Source organism: Struthio camelus, chromosome 15, assembly GCF_040807025.1.
Source record: "Struthio camelus isolate bStrCam1 chromosome 15, bStrCam1.hap1, whole genome shotgun sequence".
NCBI classification, from domain to species: Eukaryota; Metazoa; Chordata; class Aves; order Struthioniformes; family Struthionidae; genus Struthio; species Struthio camelus.
The window spans coordinates 1310171-1338053 of NC_090956.1; the positions used below are offsets into that span (position 1 = coordinate 1310171).

At 60.6% G+C, this 27883-nt stretch overlaps 1 protein-coding gene across 1 annotated transcript; it reads right to left on the reverse strand.

Annotated features, from left to right (window-relative positions):
* Positions 1-27761, reverse strand: CACNG3 (calcium voltage-gated channel auxiliary subunit gamma 3). The gene is made up of 4 exons (XM_068908749.1): positions 27456-27761; positions 3251-3334; positions 2023-2163; positions 1-1186 (listed from the first exon to the last, which is right to left on the reverse strand). The coding sequence occupies exons 1-4, from the start codon at positions 27664-27666 to the stop codon at positions 675-677; spliced, it is 948 nt and encodes a 315-aa protein (XP_068764850.1). The 5' UTR covers positions 27667-27761; the 3' UTR covers positions 1-674.
* Positions 27762-27883: the final 122 nt, after the last annotated feature.

The following is a 27883-nucleotide window of genomic DNA, read 5'->3' on the forward strand; positions in this document are numbered from 1 at the left end:
AAACACAGAAAATTGCAAAGGGATGTTTCTTCCAACCCAACATGACAAAATTGAATTCCAAGCTATTTAATGCATGCACGAAATGCCAGAAAGAAACCCAGCCCCGGCTCTCCATCCGTTACAACAAGGGAAAAGCTTTAGTAACACGAGCACTCATTACGTTAGCCAATTCAGTGCTTCCTACTCCGGACTTCTAGGCAATTTCGCATAAATGTAACTACCGGATTAAGGATTCTCACAGATAGGGCTATCGCCAGCATTTCCATTGGGACATACAGCTAAGGTAACACTGCGAGTATTATCAACATTAATGATGGTGGCTCTGGGAAGCCACTGTCCCAGGTGGTGTTGGAAACCCCCCGTCCGTCTTCAGGGGCACCACGGCCAGGGAGTCCCAGCACAGCCGCGAGCATTCCCCACCGGAGGAGAAGGAGAAGGAGAAAGAGCGGGAATCACAGTTCACCCACGGACACAGTGGCCTGGCCTGGCGAGCGGTGTTTCGGGAGTGAAAAACCAGCCGCTCTGGGGTAGGGGCTCAGGGAGCCATCTGGGTTTGTCCTTAAAAATGGGGTTTCACTGGTTACACCGTCACGAGGATCATGTCATGCAGCCTGACAAAACACCTCTGTACAGGAGCCCGGCCCGGCGCCGCGGGGCTGCACGGGAGGCCCGGCTCAGACCGGCGTGGTTCGTCTGTTGGCCGGGTTGTTGTGCAAAGACTCCTTGAACTCTTTGGGGATGGAGTTATGGACCTGTAAAAAACTGTGGTCCCGCTCCGAGTTGAGCAGCGAGCCCATGGTGATCTTGGAGGGATCCCTGGAGAGGGTGAACATGGAGATGTCGGTGGAAGGGATGGTGTTGAACCCTTTGCTCACGGGCGACATGTCCCGGGACCGGGGCTCGGTGGAGCGGGAGCTGGACCGCCGGCGGAAGCGATACCTGTAGGTGGGGAGGCGCGTGAAGGCCGACTTCTTCAGCAGCTCCGCGTGGGACTTGGCGCGGATCTGACGGTGCTTCTCGATATACATGTGCACGGCGATGACCCCCACCATCTCGGCAATGATGAAGGACAGCGCACCAAAGTAGAAGGACCAGCCGTAGGAGTAGCTCTTCTTGGAGTCGCTTTGCCCTGGGTCCCCAGCGTTTGCCGAGATGTAGACGATGATCCCAATGATGTTGCTGAGACCTGGGAGGAGGGCGAGAGACGGAGAGGTGCTCACTCTGCCGCGGCCGCAGCGCTCCGATCCCACCCGTCGCGGCTGCCCCGCACAACCCTTTGGCGAGCTCAGCCGAGGGCCGGGGACCGGGACGGGTGCCGGTGGCGGATGCAGTTGGCCGCCGTTGGCCAGGGCTGCCCACCGTCCACCCATATTGAAGGGGCAGGAGGAGCAATCACTGTTTTGTTTAGAAAAAGGCCAATCCGAGAGAGTTTTGCTTTGCAGCGCTGCTGCAGGAACGGCACAGGGAGCCCGGATGGTGCCGCGCGCCGGGGCCGACCCCGGCACCAGGGAGCGGAGGGGTTCGTCCAACGCCACCCTCGGCTCGCTGGGGCTGAGGGGAGGCTGGGACGGAGGACAGCTCCTTCTCTCTCAATTTCTGGCGGAGCCCGGAGGCGTTATTCGGGAGCTGGGCAATTTTTGCACCGCCAGCAGCGCCGGGAGGCAGTGTGGCGGCTAAGGAGGGGCTGACGTATTCTCGTATCTACTTAATGAATCGATTATGTTCTTTCTGTTGTTTTCTCATCTGCATCAGCAGCTCCCACCAGCCGAAGGAAGGAGAGCAATTTGTCTCTTTGTGGGGAGAAGAAAAACACAAAATGACCAGCTCCTTGAGACAAAGACATCGCCATGCAATCATCGGCGGCAGCGTCGGGGAGAGCGTGCCGACAAGGGAGCAAGGCAGGAGGAAGCGGCCTTCCAGAAGCGTCCTGGTCGGGCTGCGGCAGCCCCTCTGCAGAGGACCGCAGGACCTCGCGCAGCCCCGGCTGCCCCGTGCCCATCCCGCGCGCCGAGCAGCACCCACCTGCGGACACGAAGAAGATGCCGGCGCTGAGGATGACGTTGTGCTTGCTCTTGTAAAACTCGCTGGCCGCCACGCAGAGGCCCCCGAAGAACAGCAAGCCCACGCTGAGGATGGGGAAGATGCTGGAGGCTCTCACGGCACCTGGGGGAAGGAGCAGGGCAGCGTCGTGGCGGCTCCCGCGCGGCCGCCGGCTCCCTGCCCGAGCCGGGTCCCTGCGGCACCAGAGCCCACGCGGGGACGAGCCCAGCTCTCAATTTTTTCTTTCTTTTTCCTAGCCGGTTTCAAGGAATTTTTTTTTTCCAGTTTTGTCACACAGTTAGGAGAAGTAGCAATTTACCTTTTCATTAAAAAAAGCACCACCTTCCTTTCTTGATTATTCCCGTAACTCTAGCTTCCAGGGATTTAAGAAAAAACACCAGAGCTCATGATGGTGGCAACAAAACCATGCAAGGTACAGTGCTGCAAGCCCTGACACCCCGTAACACCCCCCCCCAAACTACTGGCTAGCTGTCAGAAGCCAAGAATTTACCAACACATTTGAAGGGTTTTTATTTTTTTCTTTTTAAATGTGCTTTCCGACATAGGTCGGAAGTGTTATCAAAGCAAACAGAGAGCCCGAGGCGCAGCGCGCACGGGCACGGCGGTCCCGGCGCTCCCCCCGTCTCCGCCGGGACCTGCTCCCACCGGGCGCCCCTGCGCGCTGCCCAAGCAAGGCTCCCTTCTCCAGTCGGCCTCTCGGAAGTTCACGCTTCCAAAATGACCGCAAAGAGCAACGGATTCAGCAAATCACTACGTGCTGCTAAAGCAAAGGCACTGAAAATACATTGTGCCTTGGTTTGGGCTCTCATCCCTCTATCGGGGCCTTTATTAAAAGCACAGGAATACAGAGCAGCCCCATTACAATGCCATTCTGGGGGCTTTAAAATAGACTTTTTATTTTAAATGTGGGAAGGGGGCGGGAGAAGAACTCAAAAGCTAATCCACTAACATTGCAAACCGCTTCCAGGAGAGCCGTTGCCCCCTGGGAGGGGTGAGCAGAAGCGATGGCTCCGCGCAAAGCGGAGAGCTCAGCGCAAAGGCGGGCGCGGGAGCAGCTCCGTCGCGCGGAGGGGCTGCCGCCGGCAGCGCGGCCCCCGGGGCCACCGGCCGGCTGCCGAGGCGCACGCGCCCGCCGGCGCGGCCGGCAGCGCCCGTTTGGGACGCCCGCGGAGCGGCAGGGCGGACTTACGGAGCAGATACTCGGCCGTGTCCTGCTCGTAGTCCGCATCCTCGGGGAAGTGGTCGATTTTCTTGCACACGCCGCGGAAGGCTCCTGGGGAGACACAAGCGGGGAAACGTTCGCCCGTCCTCCATCCTCGCGGGGCGTCCTCACCCGGCGGCAGCCCCCAACTGCCGATCGGGTTGCCGGCTCCCCCCGAAACCGCCCCGCGGCCCCGGGCTGCCGCCGTGGGGCTGCCGCGCAGCCGGCCGCCGCGGGGGCTGCTCTCCCGCCCGGCCGCGAGTGCCAGAGCCCGAGCAGCCTGACGCGCCACGCGGGACGAGCCGCTGCCCCGGCGCTCGCCGTTGGCCCCCCTTCCCCTCTCCCGGCCCAGCCGCTGCCCCCGTGGGGACACGTGCCCCGCGGGGCTTGCGTGGTCCGCAAGTCAGTGCAGCTGTGAATACATGCTGCGGGCCCTGCAGGTCCAAGGCTGCTCATCTGAAAGATGCCTTATGAAGAGGCACTGGGCAAAACGCTGCCAGGCTGCAGCCCTGCAGCTGCAGATCCCACCCAGGGCTGCTGGGATTATCCGCCTCGCCCTGGCGTCCGCTCGGGGAAGACAACACAGGCGCAGGGATCGGAGCCGCCGTCGGAGCGGGACGCACCTGCCCGGGGCACCGCGGCGGCACTGAGAGAGCAGCATCCGTTTCGTGCACTTCAGTGTCTTTGCTGTAGCCTTGTAACTGTATAAAAGAGCAACTTTGATTTACTGCTGACCGACAAATGCACTTTACAAACTGCCGCACAGATAAGGATCCTCAGCATGTTTGCTGAAATAACATCTGGGCCACAGCTTAACTTCCAAGCTGCAATTTCTTGGAGGCACAGATAAGTTCATTTAAATTATTACAAGAAGTTTCTAGCCTACTTACCATTTCCTGCCACTTCTCAGCCCTTCACGTCAGCGACAGGCAGCTGGCGCAGACGCCAGGCTGAGTTACCGAGAAGACCTGCCCTTGCCTGCTGTCTATCCTGCTTTCCTGCATCCCCCTGCACACACACACACGCGTGCACACACGCAGACACACACACACACACACACACACACACACACACACACACTGGGGACCAGCATCCAGGGTCGCAGCTGAGCCTCTGCCCGTTGCTTGGTGCTGGTGGGAACGCCGTGGTGCCCATGGCACCGGCTCTCCACGGACCAGCCCCAGAGCATGCTGAGCGTGTCCTCCTGCAGGAGGGTCCCCAGGGACCAACCCTAGAGCAGGCTGAGCACGTCCTCCTGCAGCGCTGGGTCCCCACAGACCAGCCCTGGAGTGTGCTGAGCATGTCCTCCCACAGCGCTGAGTCTCCACGGACCAGCCCCAGAGCATGCTGAGCGTGTCCTCCTGCAGGAGGGTCCCCCGGGACCAGCCCCAGAGCAGGCTGAGCACGTCCTCCCGCAGCGCTGGGTCCCCACGGACCAGCCCCAGAGCATGCTGAGCGTGTCCTCCTGCAGGAGGGTCCCCACGGACCAGCCACAGAGTGCGCTGAGCGCGTCCTCCCGCAGCGCTGAGTCCCCACGGACCAGCCCCAGAGCATGCTGAGCACGTCCTCCTGCAGGAGGGTCCCCACGGACCAGCCACAGAGTGCGCTGAGTGTGTCCTCCCACAGCGCTGGGTCTCCACGGACCAGCCCCAGAGCATGCTGAGCATCCTCCCGCAGGAGGGTCCTGGACCAGCCCTGCAGTGGGCTGAGCATCCTCCCGCAGGAGGGTCCCGGACCAGCCCTGCAGTGGGCTGAGCATCCTCCCGCAGGAGGGTCCCGGACCAGCCCTGCAGTGGGCTGAGCATCCTCCCGCAGGAGGGTCCCGGACCAGCCCTGCAGTGGGCTGAGCATCCTCCCGCAGGAGGGTTCCGGACCAGCCCTGCAGTGGGCTGAGCATCCTCCCGCAGGAGGGTCCCGGACCAGCCCTGCAGTGGGCTGAGCATCCTCCCGCAGGAGGGTCCCAGACCAGCCCTGCAGTGGGCTCAGCATCCTCCCGCAGGAGGGTCCCGGACCAGCCCTGCAGTGGGCTGAGCATCCTCCCGCAGGAGGGTCCCGGACCAGCCCTGCAGTGGGCTGAGCACGTCCTCCCCAGGGCCAGTCTCAGGGTGGGGGCAACTGCCAGCCCTGCCGGGGGACCAGGGCCACCGGTTGGGAACCCTGCAGGAGACAGATGCTCTGGGAGCTGATGGCCTCCTACTTAGCATTTGGGGGAAAAAGACTCTGTTTTTGTGTTGTTTTTTTTTTCTCCTTCCTCTGAAGCAGAACTAAAGCATCTCTCATTTAAACGCCTGCCTGTTTGCTTTGGCTTTCTCTTCGCTGTGCTCTAGGGCTCAGCTCTCTCCTGTGCCAAAGTGGTGCAACTGTGCCATGAAAGGAAAAAGCCAAGGATAAGTCAGGCACGGCCAGGTGATGTATTGGAGCTCTGTTACACACTGCAAGATGTGAATGCGAGAAGCGAGTGGGGACAGCACAGACACGTCTGCAGCGGGGAGATCCTCAAAGTCTGAACGTGCTTATGGGACAGCCTGGAGAAGGGACGGGCTGTGGAGCATCTCTGGTCTCTGCTCTTTTTACTCATCCATCCACCAGCCTCATCAGTCTGGTCCATGTGCTACTGATGTACAGCCAGAAAGAAATTAAAGGCATTAAAAAAAAAAAAATCCTGGCTATGCCCAGTGGTGCTTATGGATTTGTTTTGATGGATGCAGCCTTTCTTCACCTCCTGCGGCTGCTGAGATCCTGCTCGCCATGGCAGCCCTCCAAGACACTCAGCGCTGCTCTCAATATTTGCTCGGGACAGTTCAGAGCTCGGTTCATGAAACGGTGCTGGAAGGGAGCAGCGGTCCTCAAGGGGCCAGAGCAGCAGCAGCCGCCTCTGTCTGTGTGATTCCCTTGGCCGTTTGCTCCAAAGCATGCAGCAAACCTTGGTGCAAGAACACGCCTGATGATGCCCGAATATGCCCCTGCGGTGTTGACAGTTGTCATCCTTGATATTACAAACGGGGAAACTGAAGCAGAGAGCGCGACTCGCCCAACGCGACGGGGAAGGGCTAGATGCAGCATCTCCTGCGGCCTTTTCCTTTCAGCTTAAGGCTCTTGCAAGCTGCTGCCGTTGTTAATGCAGCATCTGGCCCAGGGTGGGTGGTGGCGGCGGTGGCGGTGCGGGAGCCGCGCGGGCGCCCTTCCTCCCCGTCCGCCCGTGCCTGCGCCGCGACAGCGGCTCCTCTGCCTGCAGCAGCCCGGGCGCCTCGCTCGCGGCAGCCGGCCGGGCGGGCTGGGGGTTGCAGCAGCAAAGGCACAGACCCGTCCCAAGCACAGAAATAAACCTCTGCGTGAAATTCACTGCTTTTACTGGGGGGCTCTTCCGAACTGATCCTCCTATCCTCATGCCTCCTCCCCGAGCCGGCACCTGCCGCAGCACCGCTGCCCTGCTCCGCGCAGCCCGTCTCCCTCCTGGCTGCCCGTTCGCCGGGGCTCCGGTGGCAGCAGCCGCCGCCGCCGCCGCGGGCGAGAGCCCGCCGGGCTGCAGAGCGCGCCACGCCGGCGCCCAGCCAGGAGCTGCAGGCTCTCCGCTTTGCTCAGCCTGCCTGCCCTGCTCCCAGCGCCGCTCACTCGGCGCGGGGACGGGCTGCCAAAGCAAGCGCCCTTCCCCGTGCGGGGGACGAGCCTCCGCTCGCCTTCGCCCCTGCAGAGCCGGCCGCAAACGCCCGCCCTCGGCCCCGCCGCCGGGGAACGGCAGCCCGGTCGGCACAGACCGCGGCGGCCCTGGCGGCTGCTCGGCCGGTGCAGGGGGCGCGGGGCAGACGGGACGGACGGATGGACGGAAGGATGGATGGATGGAGGGACAGACAGATGGGATGGACAGATGGAGGGACGGATGGAGGGATGGATGAACGGACAGAGGGACAGATGGAGGGATGGATGGACAGATGAATGGACGGATGGAGGGATGGATGGAGGGACAGAGGGATGGATGGATGGAGGGATGGACAGACGAATAGATGGACAGAGGGATGGATGGAGGGATGGAGGGATGGATGGAGGGCTGGACGAACAGAGGGACAGATGGAGGGAAGGATGGATGGAGGGATGGAGGGATGGAGGGATGGAGAGATGGATGGAGGGACAGACGGAGGGACAGAGGGACAGATGGAGGGACGGACAGATGGAGGGGTGGATGGACGGAGGGATGGAAGGAGGGATGAAGGGATGGAGAGAGACGGACGGACGGACGGGGAGAGCCCCGCCGGCGCGCGGACCCTGCCCACACTGCCCCAGCTCCACCGCACCTCCTTCACCCTCCGACATGTATCGAGGGCTTTTTTGCACCGTTCTGTTCGTCAGCCGATGACAGCTGCCATGGCAACCGCTCAGTCACCTGACGCACAAACGCTGCCGACCGCCGACCAGGAGATCGCGGCCGGGGCCGGAGCAGCCGCAGGGCGCCCGGGACAGCGTGGGGACGGTACGGCTGCAGCCCGCGCGGCCGGCTCCCGCCTCGGCACCGAGAGCTCCCGCCGGGCAGGAGCCGGGGGTCTCGGCTCATCCCAGCGACCCCCCTGGGCGCGCACCGCTCCCGCCCGGGCTGGACCCCTTCGCCGGCCGGGAGGGCTGGTGCAGGCAGAGCCCGGCCGCCCCGGGGCTGCAGCTGGGGAATTTTCCCTCCCCGTTGGGGCGAATCCCCGTCAGCCGACGGCCCCCCGAGCCGGCTTTGCCCCCCGCGCCCGGCGCAGCTCCCGGCGCTCCGGGCAGGCTCTCCCGGCCGCCGCGGCTCTCGGAGCTCCTGCAGCCCATGGGGCAGGCGCCAGCCACCAGCCCAGCCCAAAGCTGTACGCAACCCGCGGGAGGAACCGGTAAATCCAGCGTGGAAGGGGCCGGGCAGGACGGGCTGTCGCCCAGCACGGGTCCCACCCAGGTGACGACGGCGCCGGTGCTCAGGGCACCGCTCTGCACCCTGCACCGCGCTGCTCGCCGCGGGACGTGCAGCTGGCCTTGGGGCTGCACCCCGGCAGCTCGGCCCGGGGCAGCTCCCCGACCCGCCAGCAGCCCGGCCTCCCCCCGGCCTCCCCTGCCGCCGGGGCCGCAGAAACACCTCTTCTCAGCCTCCACGCAACGTCCTGGGAAGCCAGCAGAGAAGTCCTCAAAAAGTCCTGCACTGGCTTCTTCCTCCTCCTCCTCCTCCTCCCTCCCGCCCCGCGCCGGGGAGCGTCCTGTCTCGGCAGGGCTGCGTGGCTGCTGCTGGAGTTTCTTTGCGTGCCCGGGTTCGTCCCTGCTCTGCACGGCTCAGAGGACGCCCAGGCCATCGGGCGATTTTGCCTCAGGCCTCTTCTCCCCCGAGACCCGTCCTCCAGCGAGGGCTGCCGGCGCGGGCGACCGACGTACCCTTCCAGCGCCGGCGACTGCGGGAACAAGGCTAAGAACATTCTTCCCACAACTCGAAAGCCAGAAGACTAAAAAGCTCTAGTTATCGTTTAAAACCTCATTACTCTTCAGGCAGCGGCAGTTTTCAGGGACTTTTCTGCTTGTTACTGTTCACGGTGTGCAAACTAAGACGCGGGTTTGGGAAGACGAGCCAACACTGTTGGCTCAACAACAAAATCGCTGTCACCGCTGATATCGGTTCGTTCAGCCCAGACAGATGAAAAGTCTCATTGCAAGGTCAAATTTTAAACATCAGTTCTCTGTGTTTCCTGTTAAATTTGGGCAAGTTATCTTGCAAACTGTGATTTACAGTAATTGCCATCCTAAAGATTCCTTGTCATGCCAAATCCCTGTGAAGGAAGTGCTGTGGCTCTTATGCTTTAAATTCTCTGAAAATTAATTCCAGTTAGAGAACTGTAAAGGTTAAAGCTTAGCCGGAAGGTGCTGGGGATACGAGCCCATGGCAGATCCTCAGCGATGCTCGGGCGCCGAGCTCCCTTGAGAGAACAGGAGCAAGATGTCTAAATATCTCCAAGGAATGAAAACTTCAGGGCTCATCTTTTTTTACCCTCCACCCACCTCCCAGATGCTTGCAGAGATGGAAAGAAATTCATCTTCACTCCCTTCCCTCTCCAAGCTGCACGCTCTGCGAGGGATCCTCGGGCTCTTTGCACAAGGTCCCTGCAGTGAGCCCGCAGAGCAGGGGGTTTGCACGGGGACCGCACAGCCGGCGGGGCGGGTGGCACTGGGACTGCGCAGCCAGGGGGTGGCACCGGGATTGCACAGCTGAGGAGGGGGGAGACTGCACCAGGACCACAGAGCCGGGGGTTTGCACCAGGACTGCACAGCCGGGGGCTTTGCATAGGACTGCACAGCTGGGGGGGGGGGGTTGCACCAGGGCCGCACAGCCGAGGAGTGAGGGGTTGCACCAGGGCCGCACAGCCGGGGAGTGGGGCGTTTGCACCAGGGCCGCACAGCCGGGGAGTGGGGTGTTTGCACCAGGGCCGCACAGCCGGGGAGTGGGGCATTTGAACCAGGGCCGCACAGCCGGGGAGTGGGGTGTTTGCACCAGGGCCGCACAGCCGAGGAGTGAGGGGTTGCACCAGGGCTGCACAGCTGAGGAGTGGGGCGTTTGCACCAGGGCCGCACAGCCGAGGAGTGGGGTGTTTGCACCAGGGCCGCACAGCCGGGGAGTGGGGTGTTTGCACCAGGGCCGCACAGCCGGGGAGTGGGGTGTTTGCACCAGGGCCGCACAGCCGAGGAGTGGGGTGTTTGCACCAGGGCCGCACAGCCGGGGGCTTTGCAGCGCGTTATCAGGAGCCGGGTCGGGGGACGGCAGGGGGACACGGAGCTGCTCTCGCCCGGCCGCGACGCGCGGTTCCCTGCCCGCTCTCCAAACGCAGCAGCGGTGCTCTCATTGCTCCAACACGGGGCCCAAACCCTTTGCCGTTCGCCTTACAGCGACGCCATAAAAAAACCCTGCGGCTCCCGATTTCAGCAGCGAAGGCGGCAAGCGTAGGGCCAGTGTTCTCTCCCTGGGGACAATCTGCCCGGCGCGGCAGGGCTCTGCCGTACCCCAGGCGGCTCCCTGGCCTGCGAGGGGGCTGCGAGGGGCTGCGCCGGCAGGAGCCGCGTGGCCGCCTGTCCTGGCCTCCGCACGGCACCGGCGGCGTTTGCTCTCCGAGCCGGGTCACCCGCGCAGACAGGCGCTCGCCGAAGGGTTTGGGCTGGTTTTCTATTTTTTTTCCCCTCCTGTTGTAAAATAACAGTGGAAAAACCCCAAGTCGCGTCAAAGGCGCGCCGCGGCCGCGAGCGGTCGGCCCTGCCGCCCGGCTGCCCAGGGCAGGGCGAGCGGGTTTCAACACCTGTAACGAACGCGCCAGGACTCAGCGCTCCCCGTCGTGCGCACCCCTGGGCGGCAGCCCAGCAGGGTTTCGGGGGGGGGGAGCGAGCCCCAGCGAGCCCCAGCGAGCCCCGCGGCGGCAGGCTGCGGCCCCCCCGGCCTCCCCTTTGCTGGCGGCGGCATCAAACAGGTCTCGCTCCGTCACCGCCTCATCTGCAAAATTCAGCCATCGGCAGAGGGTCTTCCGGAGGTGGCAGCGGGCATTTGTGCGCGGGGAGGCAACAGCCCCCGCGGCGCCCCGGGCTCCTCGTCTCACACCAGCGGCCGGGGGCCGCCGGGCGCACTAGGAGCGCCGCCAGGTTTAGCCCGCAAGGTGCCAGCACTCAGCATGTGTCACAGCAACTTTCCTCCCTCAGCATTTCTAAAAGAAAGAAAGAAAAAAAATCTACATTTTGACAGTGAATCATCATCTCCCATTCTGGAATCTGTGGGATTATTACGACCTACACAAGGTAGTTTAGAAAAGCAAAACAATTCTGAATAATAGAGAAGAAGGGGGAAAAAAAAAGTTTAAAAATGATGGGTAATTTCCAGCACACTTTTTTCAGGGTTCAGCCTTGATTTTTCTCATTTCAGAAGCAATCAGGCACTGCACAGGAGCTGCATTTCACCATGTGCCCCCTGCTCCCCCCGGGTTTCCTTCCCCCCCGACCGAGCTTTCCGGGCCGGAGGAGTCTGTCGGGGAAGGGGCCGGGCGCTGGGGCCCGCGGGGGCCGGGGCCGGCAGCAGCTCCGCGAGCCCTCGGACGCGCCCCGGCACGGCAGAGCTCCTCGGCACGTCTAAGGAAGCCGCTCCGCGGTTCGTCTTTAAGAGTGAATAAACATTGATTTTTATTTTAAAATGTAATTGGCATTCGGCTGACAGCAAAGCGAGCGCTGGAGCAGCCGGAGTCGGTGCAAATAAGCCATGTGCTAGAAATTAATGAGCTCCGCTGATTGAGTTTATCCTTTTAAATTAACACAATTCTAGCAATTAAAAAAAAAAAAACACCCACCCCACAACCCTTCTCGCTGGTTGCCTGCTCAGAGAACATCGCCGGTAAGGGACGGGGCAGAAGCGGGGGCTGAGCTCGGCGGCGGTGGGGGCTCGGGCCGGCCGGCGCGGGAGCGGGAGCGGGTCCCCGCCGCCGCGCCCGAGGGACCATCGGTGACCTTCCCGGCCAGGGTTCCCCCAGAGCTCCTCAGAGTCCTGCCGCGGAGGGGTCTGGGGCCGGCCGGCCGGCCGGGGCGGGGGGCGCGGGAAGGAGCCCCGCCGTTTTCCCGCAGAACCCCCCGCGCTGCCCGGCGCTCCCGCTCCGCCGCAGCCTCCGATACGCTCGGGAACACAGAGCTTATTGCCGGGTTTTATGTCTTCAGAAAGTTGCTCTTCCTAATCGTTTTTGGCCTGCCTTATAACGGCTTCTCATTTAACTTGTCAGAATTCATGCGCCTTCCTCTTTTTTCTGATTTGGACACAACTTCCACACACTGAACGATGTCTCTCTCTCTCCTCTGCGCTCCTCTTTCGCTACGGCGGCTCTTCAGTCTTCCTCATTGCTGCTACGTCTCGAAACTCCTCCATCAGGTTTGCAGCCGAGGAGCCCGGCACGTCCCCGGGCCCCTCGGGGCCCCCCGCGCTGCCCGGCCCGAAACCGGGAGCCGCCCCTCCTGCCGGGCTCCGGAGCCGCGCCGCCGGACAGCAGTCGCCTTTCGGGGTGCCAACGAGCGCCCCGCTACGAGCGGGCATAACGGACAACGGGAGCGAGGCTCGCTCACTTTTCGGGGCGAATTCGACCCACTTGGCACTTCCCCGCCGAGCGGCGCGCGGACGGGAGCACTGAAAGGCGACGGGAGAACCTGCTCAGGAGGGATCCGGTGGGAGAGAGACGGGACAAAGGCAGGAAAACCGCACGGCTGGCGGCACCGAAGGTGGTCCCGGGCACCGCAGCCCGGAGGCTGCTTACAACGAGCGGGAGAGAAAGCTGCATCACGACGGGAAGCTGGAGGTTTCACGTTGCCTGTATTAAAATGTCCTCTGAATTTCTAAAAACCTAGAAATGACAATTTCACGGCTCTGAAGCGTGGATCTAACACAGGGGAGTCCTATTTTAGACTCGGTGTCGACACTTAAGGGGGAATTGAGCACAAAATTAAAAACTAGCGGCTGCTGAAGTCCAAGCAATCACGACTTGATTACACTTCTGACGGGCAAACAGTAAAGCCCAAAGCGCTAACATATATTCTCGCTGCTTTAAAAGGTCAGTTCACAGAGCAGAAAATAATTATAAGCCAAATCATTTAGAAGAATGGATTTAAGCATAAAAGCAAGACTGTGAATAGCGAATGATTTAAGACAGTTTTACTAGAGGCCCCAAAATTCATAACTGAGGCAGGAGGTTGCACCAGTTTAAAAGCTGCCTGGCTAATAAGTAAACAGCTGTAAAGATAAAAACATATCCGACAGAAAGAAGAAAGGAGATAGTCGTAACTCTGAATATAAATCAGCAGCTCGGAATTGTAGAGCACCGACAAAGGGAGCAAACAAACAGCAGCAAAACCATCAAAACATCGGCCCCGAAGCGCCAGGAAGGGCACCACCACCACGGAGCCATGTTACAGCCTGTTACTAGATGCAAATGGCAGAAGTGTTAGTGGCAAGACAGAGAAAGGCTAAATAACCGTTATTACAAGCGAGACACCACCTCTGCAGCACGTTCACCTCCCAGAGCTGAAGGAGAGCTGCTAAAAGAGTCGAGTCAGCAATTAACGCCGATGTTTAATGCAGCACTGGAAGTACCGAGGAACCGTCCGGAAGGAAACGTTTTGCCTGGGAAAAGCAGCCGGCCTGGGTCAGGCGCCGCCGTGGGCCCAGCACGGCCCCCAAGCCGAGGAGGGAGCCCAGGGACCCGCGTCTGCCGGGGGCAGAGACCCCGCTCCCCCCCGACACCTCTTCCTGGGGCTTCAATTTCTCCTGGGGACGGTCAGAGCGTTGCTGTAACATTCCCGAGAGCGCTCCCAGGTGCGTGATGGGCGGCGGATGACATTTGGAGTAGGAAACGGGAATAGGGCGTATTGATTTGGAAGCAGCCGCGTGCCGGGGCTCGCGCCTGGCCCCCGCCCCAGCGTCTGGAGCAAGGACCTGGACGAGAACAGGCGATAATCAGCGATTAAATTAACCGAAAGGCTGCAGTGGAGTGAGCGACCACGGCGGGCACAGGCCACGGAGAGAGAGGGTCGCCGCCGACCGAATTTGTTTCAGGAGAAGCAAACGGCGAGCTGGGGGTGCTGGCGCCGGCGGGGGTCCGTCCGGACGAGCAGGAGCGGGGCACCAACCGCCGCCTCCACCAACGGCCGGGTCGTGCCCCACTTCCAGGGGAAGACACGTGCCTAACGCGTTTCGAGGAGCTATCCTCCGTGTTCGAGGAGGACTTCACCAAAGCGGCGATGTTTCAAGAGGGGCGGAGGACGGGAGGATGTGCCGTAACGCCCGAGGCTGGAGAGCGCTCGCTCCACGTCTCTCCATCCAGCAGGAGGAGGAGCAGCAAAATTCACAGACCGGGTGTTGAAGCTGGGCAAAGGCAAACCTGGCTGAGGGACAACTGTTAATATCGGGAGAAACTGCTCAGTTTTTCCAAGAGCGCAGCCAGGTGAGGGGAGTCCTTGGGCAGGAGGGTCCTTCCCAGGAGCGCTCACAAAGAGGAGCTCGGCTGGAAAAACAACCAAGGCACCAAGGGTACTTTGGGATGGACCCGTTGAAGGTGCGGGTCTAGCGCGCACTGGAGCGTGGGTACGTTACGGTACAGTTTCGAAGCCCTCGTCACACTTTCTCCCCTGCTAAGACCAACATTTCACGCCTCACGTTAACGAATAGCCGGTTCCTGAGCGCGTTGCTTCACGGACTGCTGCTGTTTCACGCGCGGGAACCAGAGCTCGTCTCCGGGCTGGGACGCGGGGCGCCGGGGCCGCCGCGGGCTCTTCTGCTAACCCGGGCGCGCGGGGAAGCGAGCCCCTCCGGGCCCTCTTTGAGCAGCCTGATCTCAGGCACACGGTACAGATGCTGAATTACATTTACGAGGGCTGCAAAAAGTAAATCATTTTTCAAAGAAGCCACGCGGCGCAGAATATCAAGGCTAAAAATATGTAAATCGCCATGGAAAGCACGCTGTCAGAGCTTGAGCAAGACTAGAAAGTTGCCAAAAGGCAATTTAGAATTTCAGAGCTTACCGCACGAGGCATTAAAAAGGTCACTATTTCTGAAATGAGGAGCTTTACAAATAAACACATTTGCTCAAGACTCGGTGAGTCATGCGGGAGCGGGGCTCGGAGCGCTTCCAGCGTAATGCTCTTGACAGGCCATGAGCAGGGCGATCTTTTCATGTTTACAGTTCATCGATAGTTTTTACAGCCACACAGTCAATCTTTAAACCACATTTAGTCTGGGAGGAGGCTTGGCAGGTTGTTTTCCTTGCAAAAATGATATTAAATTTCTTTTTTCTTCCTCTCTTATATACCGCTCATTTGAAGGTAAGCATTTTAACTTCAAATGCTGGACTGCCACTCATACACCTGCCCTTTTTTTTTTTTTTTTTTTAAACTTCTTGTCACATCTCCCTAACGATATAAATATTTGAAATTTTCAGCTGATGTACTAAAAGAGACTCTATCCTTCAAAGCCGATTTATTTCAGGGAACTCAGTGGGCAGTGTGCGAGCGCGTGCCGCTACGGGAGCGGGGGATGCCCGTAAGCCGCAGCTGCAGGCTCCGCGTTTCTCCTTTCCCGACAAGCCGGGCTGGTACCAGGCTCCCCCCTTTCGCGGGCAGCCTAGCGCCGGTCAGGAGCCAGCGCGGCTGCCCAGGCACCGAGTGAACATCCCGGCATCCAACGGATTTGGATCACTCCCTGCTAGAAAGCAGAGCCACCGCCTCCTCACCATCTGCATGGGGGAAAGAGCCCTGCAAAGCTTGTTCCAACAATCCCAGATGGGGGGGGGGGGCTATATTTGCAGGAGTATCACTGTAGTTTCACTCTTCCTTTTTGGGGGAGAACAATAAGAAGAAAGGGATGAGCATACAGAGAGAGCGTTAATAGAGGATTTTTGCACTTCTAATGAATGACACCAACCCTGCCTTCACCTCCGAAGAAAAGAGACACCTACAAGGAGACACCTACCCATGCACTGGTAAATTTTCCAGAAATTCAGAGTACTTTCCATCAAGCACTGCTTGTTCCACCCCACCACATTGTAGAGGACCTTTCGATAGGAAACGCCCCTGTAAGCTGGCACAGCCGCAGCGTGCTTGGGCCTGGGGAGCAGTAATAAGGCTAGCTGCAGGGGTATGGCATGTTCTGCCCATGACCTTGGGATTTTATGGCACTGAGAGGCACCGGCGCACTGCAACTGCCATTCCAGAGCTCCCACACACCCTCGAAACGCCCCGGTGCCTGCCACCCCCGAGGACGGGACTCTCATCTGTTTAAGCTTCTTACTTCGCTTGCGCACCCGGCACCTGCCATCCAGGGCCCCGGCAGGCGCCTCGCTTAGCCACGCTCCAGGCAAGGAACAGGATAACGCTCCCAACTCTAAATCTCTGTTTCCACAGACTCACAGAGCGTTTGAGGTTGGAAGGGACCTCTGGAGATCATCTAGTCCAACCCCGCTGCTGCAGCAGGGTCACCTGCAGCAGGTTGCCCATGACTGTATCCAGGCGGCTTTGGAACATCTCCAAGGATGGGGACTCCAAACAGGTCAGACGCAGGCAGGCGCCCCGCTGCAGGGCCAGCGAGCGTCTGAGGGCTTGGGGTCCCCTGGAGCCCGCCCACAGGGCTACCCTGGCTGTGAACCAGCTCGTAACCCCCCGGGCTTCTCCAGCCTGACTCAAAGCAGGAAACGTTTTGCTAGAAAAACTCTGTGGCTTCGAAACAATTCCCACTCCCACTCAGCTCTTCCCTTTCAGAAGGCAGCAACTGAATATAGATTTGAAGGAGGGAGAGAAGAGAAATGTAAAAGACCCTGAGATTGATGGGCAAGCAGATAACTTCATATTTCATGCCAATGCTTTCCAATTCATTCCTATTTGGCCATTAAATTATGCATCACAGCCCATCCTGCTGCTGTGGAGGCCGGTGGGAAGGTTGCCATCAGCGCCGAGGCCAGCAGGACCGTACCCACCACAGCTGCCACCGCGTCTGCCCCCTCGGCCGAGGCCGGGGGACGGCGGATGCGAAGGGGCATTACGCCGCGCAGAGGCGCATGATCTCCCGCAGCACGCCAGCAGCCTGCACCGCCGCGCCGGAGCTGCCGCGCGTTATTCTGCGCCCGCGGCTCAGTGCACGGCCCTCCCCGCACCTACAAGAGGTTTTCAGGATAAGCAAGTTCGGTCACTCATCTAAAAAGCCTATGCCCTGGCAGCGCTGGGCTGGCCAGGGAGCGGCCACCGCCGCGCCGCTGCCGAGCTTTGCGGTACCGGGCACCTGCACTGAAGCACCTGGTGAGCGATACTAGCTGGGACGTACCAAATACACGGGACACACAGGCACGGTTTAAAAGGACAGAGAGGTCCGTTTGCTTGCACCCGGACCCCGTCGCGAGCGGGACGTTTGCTCCCGGCGGCGCAGCGCCAGCCCTGCGCGAGGCTGCGCCGGGCAGAGCGGCTGCTGCTGCGGGGAGGGCGGCTCGCGCGCGGCGACGCTCGCCCGGCTGTCTCGCACGTCAGCCGCAAACCAGCTAGGACAAACACAAAAGCCGTATGGCACGTAGCGATCCGCATGCACTGAAACGGAAGCTGCTGCTCGCCGCTCGGGAGCGCGAGCCCTCCCTCCCGATCCTGCTGGCTGCGGCCGGAGGGCAGCCGCAGGCCACGTGCTTAGCACAGCACGCGTGGGAATTGGAGCAAGTTTGGGTAATATGCAGAGCAGATATTATTTAACGCTGATAAGATGGTGAGCAAGCACAGCGCGTGCCCCGAGGCGTCCCTGCCGACCTCACGCCCCGGCTGGGCGACACGCTTGGAGGAGCTGCTTCCCAGGCTCTTCCCAGCTCCCCGATCTCACGCCACTAAGCTGCAGCTTTGCTACTCACTAGTAAGGGAATAATCGCTTTTGTCCCTCTTTAACGTTTCGTGTCGGAGGGGAGGCCGATGGCTTATGTCTACAAAACGCTGCCACCCTTGGCTCAAGCGTGCTGAGGAGCGAAGAGGAGCCCTGCGCCGGCGGCGGGGACGGAGGCAGGCGCCCGTGGGCCGCGGGACTGCTGCAGCCGCCGCGGGCGCGGGGGCGAGAGGCGCGTGGCAGCCGGGAAGGGAGCGCTCCGAAGCGAAGCTGGTGGCACATCTGGTCCGCGGCGATAAGGGGCACTTGGCTGAGCAAGGCGGTTCGGCAAATGGAGGATTTGGCACGGACGCCGCGCAGCCTGGTGGAAGTCACTGGCTAGACTGACCGCCCAGGCAGCGCTGGAGCTGCTGAAGGCTCAGGGCAGCAGGGGGAAAGGCGACACGAAAACGCAGCTTGCCTCCCGAAGCGGCAGCAACCTCCCCGGGCGCCCAAAGGCGCCTTGCCCTGGGTCTGGCCGACGTCTCGGGGAGGGAGGGGAGGGCGGCAGCCGACGTCGCAGCCTCCTGCCGCGAAAACGCTGGCGAGTTGCGCTGAAATCCAGCTGCGCGTTGGCCAGCCGACGCCAAGGGGCTTCCCAGGCGTTTCCGAGGGCGGGGAGAGCGGCCCAGACCCTCCGGGCAACCGAACTCGTCCCAGGCGCGGAGGAGGGCGCCGGAGGCAGCGCGGCTCGCGCGCGCCCGACCCGGCCCGGCCCCCCGGCCCGCGAGCCCTGCCCAGCACCCGGCCGCCTGGCGCCAGCGCCGCCCGTCTCACCCACCGACCCCCCGCTCCCGCCACCGTACGCCAGCCCTGATTTTTAGGAGTTAAAATGAGGCGTGCTTAAAAAAGAGGGGTAGTTGCTCGTCAGCAGCCTCTTTGGGGGTTGCGATTGCAGGCACGAGCTGAGAGCGACGGTACAATTGTGGGACGGTTACCGAATCACCAAAGCAGCTGAAAACGCGAGCACCAACGTCGCCCTCACCCGCCGCCTCTTGTTACCGCTTTGGCCGGGGAGCGCGGCGGGGGCGCGCGGCTGCCCTCCGCGCCCCGGGACGCTGCCTCGCCTCGTCCCCTCCGCGTTGCTCTCGTTGCGTAGGAGCCATTGCAAACAGCAGGCAGCCGAGGGCCGCTCCACGGCCGCGCGGGCTCGGGGCCGGCGCCGCTCCTGCGCGGTAAAACAGCGGGATCCCCAGCGCCCTGCGAAACCCAGCACCGGTGCAAACGCCTGTCCTTTGCAGCCCAGCGGCACCAGGTTTGTAACTGGAGACCGTGGGGGCAGGAGATAAGAAACAGGCAACATTCGAGGAGATTGTCATGCAGTATTACCCGTGCAGCAGCCAAAACCGTTTTGCCTGCCTTTCCCAATGATGGCTATGGAGAAGCCCTGGTGCTTTAAGGGCTGTCAAATGCAGTCACTCGCCCTGCGCACAGAGGGATCTTGCAAGGGTTGGAGCGTGTCGCTGCCCAGCGCCCTTCCAGTAAGGCCACCCCAGCCCAGCACCCCTTGGAAAGGGGGCCGCGCGCCGCGCAGCGGCCGAACGCGCCGGAGCAAGGGGAAGAGTTCAGCCCGAGGAACCGACCGCACGTTTTTAATGATACGTTAAGAGCCCTGCTGTTCCCCAGCCCCGGCTCTGAAACGTCTCCGTGCCGCGGCGCAGCGCTGTCAGCGCGCGCGAGCCGGGCGAGGAGCCTCCAGTCGTCAGCCGGCGCCGCCGCTCTTTATCGCAGCGGGCATCTTCTTAATCAGAGCAGCATCTCGCGACGCCGGCGGTTAGGTGCCCCCAGAGCAAGCCGTGGCTCGTTACGGACCGAGCTGCAGGACGGCACAAACGAACGGCAAAAGGGCTGCATCCCACGTGGGCGTTCGACCCCGGGGAAAAGCGACAGGTAACCTCTCGTGAGAAGCGCCACGCTCAAGGCAAAGTGACGAGCCCTTAGGAAGGGAATTGCAGACCAGCGTCCTAACACCAAGCATTAAACCAAACCGCAGCCCGATACCAACTTCAAGGAATTATCTCACAAAAAATCCTTAAAAATATTCTAGTGAGGTGGGTAAGTCCTAGTGTAATCCCAGCCCTTCGCCACCACCAGTAAGGGAGCAAGCAGGGGGCAGAGAGCAGGACCGGGGCTCAGCCTCCGCTGGGCGCAGGGCGTGTGGGAGCTGTCCCCGGGTGCAGGGGGTGTGAGAGCCCTCCCCGGGTGCAGGGGGTGTGGGAGCCCTCCCCGGGTGCAGGAGCTGTCCCCGGGTGCAGGGGGCATGGAGGCCGTCCCTGGGTGCAGGGGGTGTGGGAGCCCTCCCCGGGTGCAGGAGCTGTCCCCGGGTGCAGGGGGCGCGGGAGCCATCCCTGGGTGCAGGAGCCGTCCCTGGGTGCAGGGGGCGCGGGAGCCGCCCCCGGGCGCAGGGGGTGCAGCACCAGGATTCGCCTGCGTTCCCCGGCTGCCGGCCGGCTCCCTGCGGGGCGGCTCGGTGGGCACCTTCTCCCCAGCTGTCTCAGGCCAACTCGCCCTCAGCACCGTTCAGCACCGTGGTGCATCAATAATGACCGACGCCGGGCGCCTGCATCCCGCCGGTGCTGGCCCATGAGTCAGCCAGGAGACGCTGGTCTGCAAGGTGAGCCGGGGATTTAACCCTTCCTGCCCAGTGCGGCCCCCTCCATTGATAGGTTAGCTTATTTATATAATTTTTAAAAGAAAAGTTCATTTTCCTGAGAAAGGAGGCTAACGTCTCTTTATGAAGTGCACATCATAGTCATTAAAAATCCATGTGAAAAGTAATCACTGAGAGGCAAGAAGCACTTAGCACGTTTAACAGCGTGGCTGCTTCACCTGGTCTCACCCCAAACAGCACGGGCAATTGCACAGCGTCACACACCCCTGCACCCGGGCCGTCACACCGGCCCCTTTTTGCAATAAAGTTAATAAGGGGTTTAAGCGTCAAAAGCGACCGGCAGCTCTGTGCGCTGGCAGCGGTGGCAGCCCCAGTGCAGAGCGAGGTTTGACCCGAAGCCGAGCCCTTCTCCGCGGGGCCCCAGGCAGGGGCGCGCCGTGATGGCCGCAGCGGGCGCCAGCCCGCGTGCCGCGCTGCTGCTTTAGCATCCAGCGAGATGTCCGGGGCAGCGCCCGTCTGGCACCCCCGCTGCGCAGGAGCACGCTGTGTTTGCACCCACAATATTCAGCCCATCTCTTCCAGCCCTGCCGGCCCAGCCCCGCCGCTGCGAGGCGCCGGAGGTGCCGGAGAGCCCGCGGGGCCCCGGCAGGCTGCGCCGGGGCGAGGGATGGGTCTGTGCCCCACGGGCTGACGCTGGCCGTGCCGCGTCCTTACCAGGAGCTGCATATGAGACAAACACTAAGGCAGCCGCCAGGCCCCATTGCCACTATAAGCAGCAAAAAACCACGGGCAGAGTGAAGTGAAGTGATTGACCGAAGGCCACGTTGCTCCCAGCGGTGGAGCCAAGCGGCTCTTCCCAGCGGCTCCCGCGCTAGCATCATCCCGCTGACCCTGTCCCAGCCCGCGCGAAGCCACCGCGCTGCCTCCCCCAGGACAGCGCCCAGCCCTGCCGAGGAGGGGAGGACCCGGCGGCAGTCAACGGGGCATCCCCCCTCCAACCTGGCGCTGCCTTCCTCGGCTGCCAGCCCAAAGGCTGGATTTGCCAGCTTTCATTTGCCACCCCCTAATTATTTACAGCCGCAATGGAAATAGTGACCTTGCTTGGGGGAAAAAAAAAAAAAACCCACATGAGTCTCATTCAGATTCAGACTTCCACCTCTATTCAGCAGCAGCAGCTCTGGAGCTGGCAGGCTCTGCAGCACGAAACGCCTGCTTCGGCGCGCCGCTCCCAGCACACCCGTCTTCCCCACCTCGCGCCGCCTGGGAACCAGCTCCCCGCACCGCCCCGCACGAGGGGCCTTCGGCGAGGTGAACGCCGCAGCGTCCCACGAGGGCAACCGCTGCACCTCCTGCCCAAACGCCGCTTTCTCGAAGCGGAGCCCGCGGCAGCAGCTAACGCACGGCCCCGCTCCGGCTCCCGCCGCGGCGAGCGCGAGAGCCACGCGCGCAGCGCCTGCACGCGCGGGGCCGGCTGGCCGGCAGCACGGGCCCCGGCTCTGTCCAGAATGATTTTTTATGGCTCCCGGCATCTGGCCACGTGCCACAGGAACGTGGGTCTGGAGCAGACCAAAGGTCCAGCCAGCCTGATTTCAATCTCCATTAGAGGACAGTAATTAATGCTTATTCAATATATCCTCCACCAAGCGGAGGTTTAGGGATTTTGTAAGACAGAGGTTATGCTTAAGGCATCATATGTAATATCCAGCACAGACCCATTTTTCCACAAGTTTGTTCAATCCTTTGTTTGAACCCATCGATACCTCTGACTTCCCCAAAGCGTGGTGCGCTGACTTGCACACTTCAGTGCTGTCTTGTATGAAAAGTCCTTTTTGGGGAGAGGAAGGGAAGGGCTGTTAAACCTGCAGCATGGTAATTTCCTCATGCACGCTTAAGTGACTAAGTGTTCCCTCTGCACCGTCACCCACCATCACAATCTCAGATGCTTCCTTTGTCTAATTTCTATCACACAATTCAATCGGATGCCTCTAGTTCTGCCGTTATGAGGGACGGTGAACAGTCACTCCCAGTCCTCCTCCCTGGCCCTCCCGTGCCATTGCCCTAGCCCCTCTCCATCACCCCCGCCCACGTGGGTGCTTCACGACCCGCGTTGTCCCTCTCCATCCCCATAACCACACAGTTAGTCCCTCTCCGTCCCCATAACCCACGTAGTCCCCCTCCGTACAACAGCAGCTCCTGGCCAGGTCCCTGTGGCTCGCTCTTATGCCGATTGCAGAGCCAGATCCGGGGCGCTGGGTGAGGGTGAAGTTGCCAAGCGGGGGGTGAGTGAGAGTCTATTACGGAGACAGAGGAACAGGGTGAGCAGCTGCTTAAATGCCTACTGGTAATGAGGAGAGAGGAAAAGCGCTCTATCATGGGTGATTGCAATCTCAGGGACGTTTGCTTGGCGCTCTAAAAAATTAAAGATAATAACTTTCTAACAGAAACAATATTGCTGTCACCTTGGGGGAATTCTCTGTGCGGCCTCGTTCGGAGGAGCCGAAACCGGAGCGGGGAGCTGAGGGTGCCCGGGGCAGCTGCTCTCCGCCCAGCTGAACGCGCTCAACCCAAACCAGCTCCGCTCAGTGGAGCCAAAGCGACCGCGGGCAAAACCCACCAGGGAAAGAAACGCCAACGCAGAAACGTGAACGTTACTCAGGAGCCACAGAAGAAGGCGCTGCAGATCGCCCAAGCTTCTGATAGGCCTGCCGAAGAGGGGAACTGAAAACAGCAGTTAAAACACACAAAAAAGGACTTTTGATAGTGGAAACCAGCAGCTAGGAAATGCACACAGCCAGTAAGAGAGGCTAACGGGGTCAGTGAAAATAAACCTGCAACTAGGAGGGTTAAGCAAAACGTTTGTTAGTCATGCTAGGAGAAGGGAGCTTCAGCACTGATGCAAACTCACTACCAGGTTATAACAGTACAACTGTCAGTCGTGAAGCACAAGTGACACAATTATTTATTCATCAGATACTTCTTTTCTGCACTCAGAAACAAATAGGCTCATGTATTCCACCAGGAATTAGGGAGGATGCTAAACAGCTATATTAAATGCAAACATGACATTGGTAGGACTAGAGAACTTCCTCCCAAGAGCATTAAGAGAACATGCTAAGAAGTTTTCTGAAGATCTAAAATGGATCTTTAACAAATCGTGGAATTATGGTGACTTTCTAGAAGACCAGAAGACCTAATGTTTAAAAGTCTAATGTTTAATTTGACCATGGGTAGTGGTAGAAGCTGGTTCACTTGGAGTCGACTCTGGGTTAGAGCACGTGGGCAGCACCAGCGAGGAAGCAGCGGATGTGATAAACGACAAACACCTTCATGGAAAATAGATCTATCAAACTTTAGAAATTTTTCTTGATAAGATTATAAATTTGGTTGAAAAGGGAAATCGATAACATAATGCATTTAAAGTTCCATAAGTTGCTTGATTTAGCTCTACCGAAAAGGTAGAAGAACAGAATTATCCTGAATCGACGTAGCTTTATTAAAGGGACCAGCAGGCAGTCTGCAGAAGCGGTAAATTGTCATCTGATGGGATATTTCTAGGTGGGCTTACCTGGAACTGGAATAGTGTTGGGCTAAGAACAATGTGTTCATCCGGACTATGAAAGGAAACCCGAAATCATTGTGGGTAAAAGGCGCAAACAGCAGAGGAAAGGCTGCATGGAATATTAACCAACGACGGAGGTGGGTCGGCTACGCAGAAGAATCGGGGCAGCTCGGGAACGGGGGCTCATGTAGCAACAGCCACTTTAATACAGCCAAGTCCTAGTTCTGCACGTAGGAACCAGGAGAGCAAGTCAGGCTGTCAGCGCAGGAGATGCTATCCCGAAGCTCAGCAGCGCCGAAAGGCCGGGGGGTCACGGCAGATGAGCACGCGAGCGCGCTCCTGCGAGAGGCTGCAGCTCGGAGGGCTGAAACGGTCCGCAGATGTACGAACAGCTAACAACGGGCAGAAAGAAGGAAAAACAGCTTGTCTGGCTAAGTGAGACTTAAGTATTGGAGATTATTTTTTATGTCCAAAAAAAGTTTGAGGAGGTTGATAACTTACAAGGCAAGGAAGTTCTTGCAGATAGCGAGCTACCGTTAACGGACGGAAACGGCGGAGCAGGAGCCCGTGAGACTTGACAAAACAAACGCGCCAGCAAAGTTCAGCAGAGAAAAAGCAAACGCTTAGAAAACGCCCCGCTTCTGCTCCCACGGGCACGCGGGACTAGGCGGGCCCGGCCCGGACCCGAGCGGGACACCAGCGCTGAGCATCGGCGCCGGGTGCCTCCTCCCGGGGCCGCCGCGCGCAGCCGCAGGCGGACGAGCGCCCAGCCGAGGCTCCCGGGGCGCCGGGGCAGCGCTCTGCTCCGCCCGAAGCGGCACCGCGCTTCGTTCCTAGCAGCTCTGCGGAGGGAAGCGAGGGGGGAAAGAAAAAGCACCACATCAGCTTAAAAATACGGTCCTTGAGACAACGGCCTTGGCCAACTCCTCCTTCGAGCTCTGCTGTTTTGCACCCGCCGTGGCAGCGGTCCCGGGTTACACCATGCGGCAGGGCGGCGAGGAGGCTTCCTGCGTTCAACGATGCTGAATTTAATTAAGTTTGATGAAAATCAAATTTTTTGTTTACTTGCCCGAGAACAACACAAGCCTAAACAGCTATTCCTCAACTTCAGCTTCCTCCCTCAAAAGTCCAGCGTCTTTCGCTACTTTCTTTACTAATAATGAAGTCAAAGAGGAAACCAATGTATAATAAATAACCACAGGGGATACACACCAGCAAACCGCGTGTGTCAAGTTTGAGCGAGAAGCACAATAAGATATCTTAATAAGTATTCTCATGTTGTAAAAGTGATAATTAAAATTCAAGCACTGCAATCTAAAACAAAGGCTATCTTAGCGCAGCAGTCTGCGAGCGCCTGCCTAGACTCTCGATATCGAGTCAACCGCTAATTTGTGTTTTCCAGCGTGGGCGTCGCTACCTAGGTCTGTTGCCGCTTCATTCAAGATTTATCTGCTTTTGCCTATGGGCTTTTTATGGTCACGTGCCAGAAGTCGCTCCCACGCAGATCCCGCGCGTGCACGACTGACATGTATTTAGGGAGCATCTGCGACACGCTATGCACCGCACGCTCACTGTGGTCATTTCCATAATCCGCCACGAACACGCAGATGATAGCTCGCCACCAAATTCCTCCGTCATAACATACGTTAAAACCCTGTTAACAACAGCAAGTTCGAGGCCTAGGCGCTTCCCGGTAACCAGAGAGCATCCCTTCGTGGTAAAAGCGTACCCTGCACGGCAGCAGCCCTGCCCCTGCGGCCTCACCGCGCGCACCGCTAGGAGAAGATGACCAAGTGCCACGTGCCCGTTTTTCAGGGCAGGCGCAAGGGAGGCACAGACAGTCTGGCCATGCAAAGGCCCTGCCAACCGCAGTCAGGCAGCGCACGAGGAGCTGCAGCGCGCCGGACGGGACCCCCCTCCCGGCCCCGCAGACCCCCTCGGGCCAGGGCTGCGTCAACGCCCCGGCCGGGAGCGCGCGGCCGCCAGCGACGGGAACCGAAGCCACGCGTGGCTCGGTGGCGCTCAGCTCTTCTCCCTGGCGTGGGGAGATGGACCGGGACTTAGCGCCAGGTTTTGCGGTGGCACCATTAAGCCCTTTCCCGAGTGCGTTATGGCCAGGAGCCACTGGGGCCTCGCTGGCTCCCTCCAAAGCAGTGATTTATCACAGAGAGGGAAACATAAAGCATTTGCTTTAAAAAAAAAAAAAAAAAGCCAGCAAAAAATAAGAATTTTGGAAATTGCTCATGCCTCCTGTGATCCCATCTTTCGCAGCCCTGGCTGCTGCGTTCTCTGCTCCCTCAGCCCAAGAGGAGAGACAGATTACCACCAATTATTGATTATAGAATCAGAGCATGATCCAAAACCTTCCTGAATAATAAGGAAGCTCCTGCTGAATTCGCTGAGTTTAGGATTGAGCACCAGGAAAAGACAGGATATTTCTGCATCCGTGGCCGTGACGCATGGAGAACTTTGGGATGCGGAGGGAGAGGCACCTCAGCCTCTCCCGGCTCGCCTGCCCGCGCCACTACACGAGTCATCTCCTAACGAAGGTGCCTGCCAGGGACAAAGGAGCCCGACGCTGCCAGGGCCCCGCGGGACGAGACGCAGGTTCCCACCAGTGTACAGTGGTGAGGAAACCAACTGCTGCAGCTTGTTGCAAAAGTTACAGCCCAGCACGATGCCATCGGCCATCTTCTACTGCACAGGTACCAGCACAGACTCAGGCCAAGCTCGCGTTCAAGAACAGCCTGTTGTTCCTAGAATAAATCTGAACCGGTAACTCCGGGTGGAAATCGCCCGCAGCGCGGAGGTCTGCACGGCTGCAGGACGAGGGCAGCGATCGCGCCCGCCAGCCTTTGCAGCCCGCTGGACTAGCAGCGCAGGCTGCTGCACGGCGGCGGAGCGCGGGGCGAAGCCGCCAGAGCCGCGGCGCTGGGGCGGCAGGAGCCCGGTGCCGGCGGCCGCGCAGCCTGAGCGGGCTGGCCACGCGTGGGGCGCAGCCTCCAGGGTCGGAGGCCGGCAGCGGTGGGGCAGCGGCAGGACAACTCGCCCCGCTCTGCTGTCAGGAGGGGGACGACTGGCACCGGTTTCTTGCAGGCAGTGGTGGGGATCGGCTTTAGAAACGCTGGGTCCTGTGGGTTTAGCGGCTCCCCGTAAGAGGGACGCGGCGCCTGCAGAGAGCTCGCGGGGAGCGGCGCGAGGGGATTTGCCAGTGGTCGATGCCTATTCACATTAAAATAATCTCTGGGGCCTGGAGCGGGACCTGTGGCCCTCTCCAGCTGGAAGCACCTCGTCCCTCCGCTAACGGGCACGTACGCGGAGCGGCGCGGAGCCCGCCCGGCGCAGCCAGCGCCCGGACCCCGCGACCGGGGGAGCCCCGGCTGGGCGCTGCCCGCTCCCGCCCAGCGCGAGCACCCCCAGCGCCCCAGCACCCCTAGGACCCCCAGCGCCCCCAGCACTCCCGCATTTCGCACGGGGGAGCCCCCGGGAAAGTTTCGCCCCCGCCTCCCCGCAGCTCCCGCCTGGGTCCCCGGCGGGGCGCCGGGCTGCCGCGGCCGGGGGCTGCCGGGACCCCGCCGGCGCCCCCAAACTTTGCGGGGCCGCTCGCGGGCGCGGGGCCGGCGGCGGTAGCTACCTTCCAGACAGCACGTCCTCCAGAGCCCCGAGTGGGTCATCACCTCCTCGTTCTTGCGGCTGGTGTCGTTGTCGCTCGTGGACTTAGTCCTGCACACGCCGCGCGAGTAGAGCCAGTAGTCCGTGCCCACGGCGATGGTCATCAAGCTGAAGGCTGCGAAGGCTCCCACCGTGGTGATGAGCATCTGGACGCCTCTGTCACACATCCTCATGCTGCTTCATCCTACCGCGGCGGCTCGCAGGGGAAGGGCCGGCGCCGCCGCCCGCCGCCGCGCTCCGCGCTCGGCGCATCATGCCCCCGCGGCCCGCGGCGCGCCGGGCCCCCGCGGCGGCGGCGGCGGCGGCAGCAGCGGCAGCGGCGGCAGCAGCGGCGGCGGCGGCGAGGCGCGGGGCCGCGCAGCCCCCGGGCGCCCGGCCAGCATGGCCCGC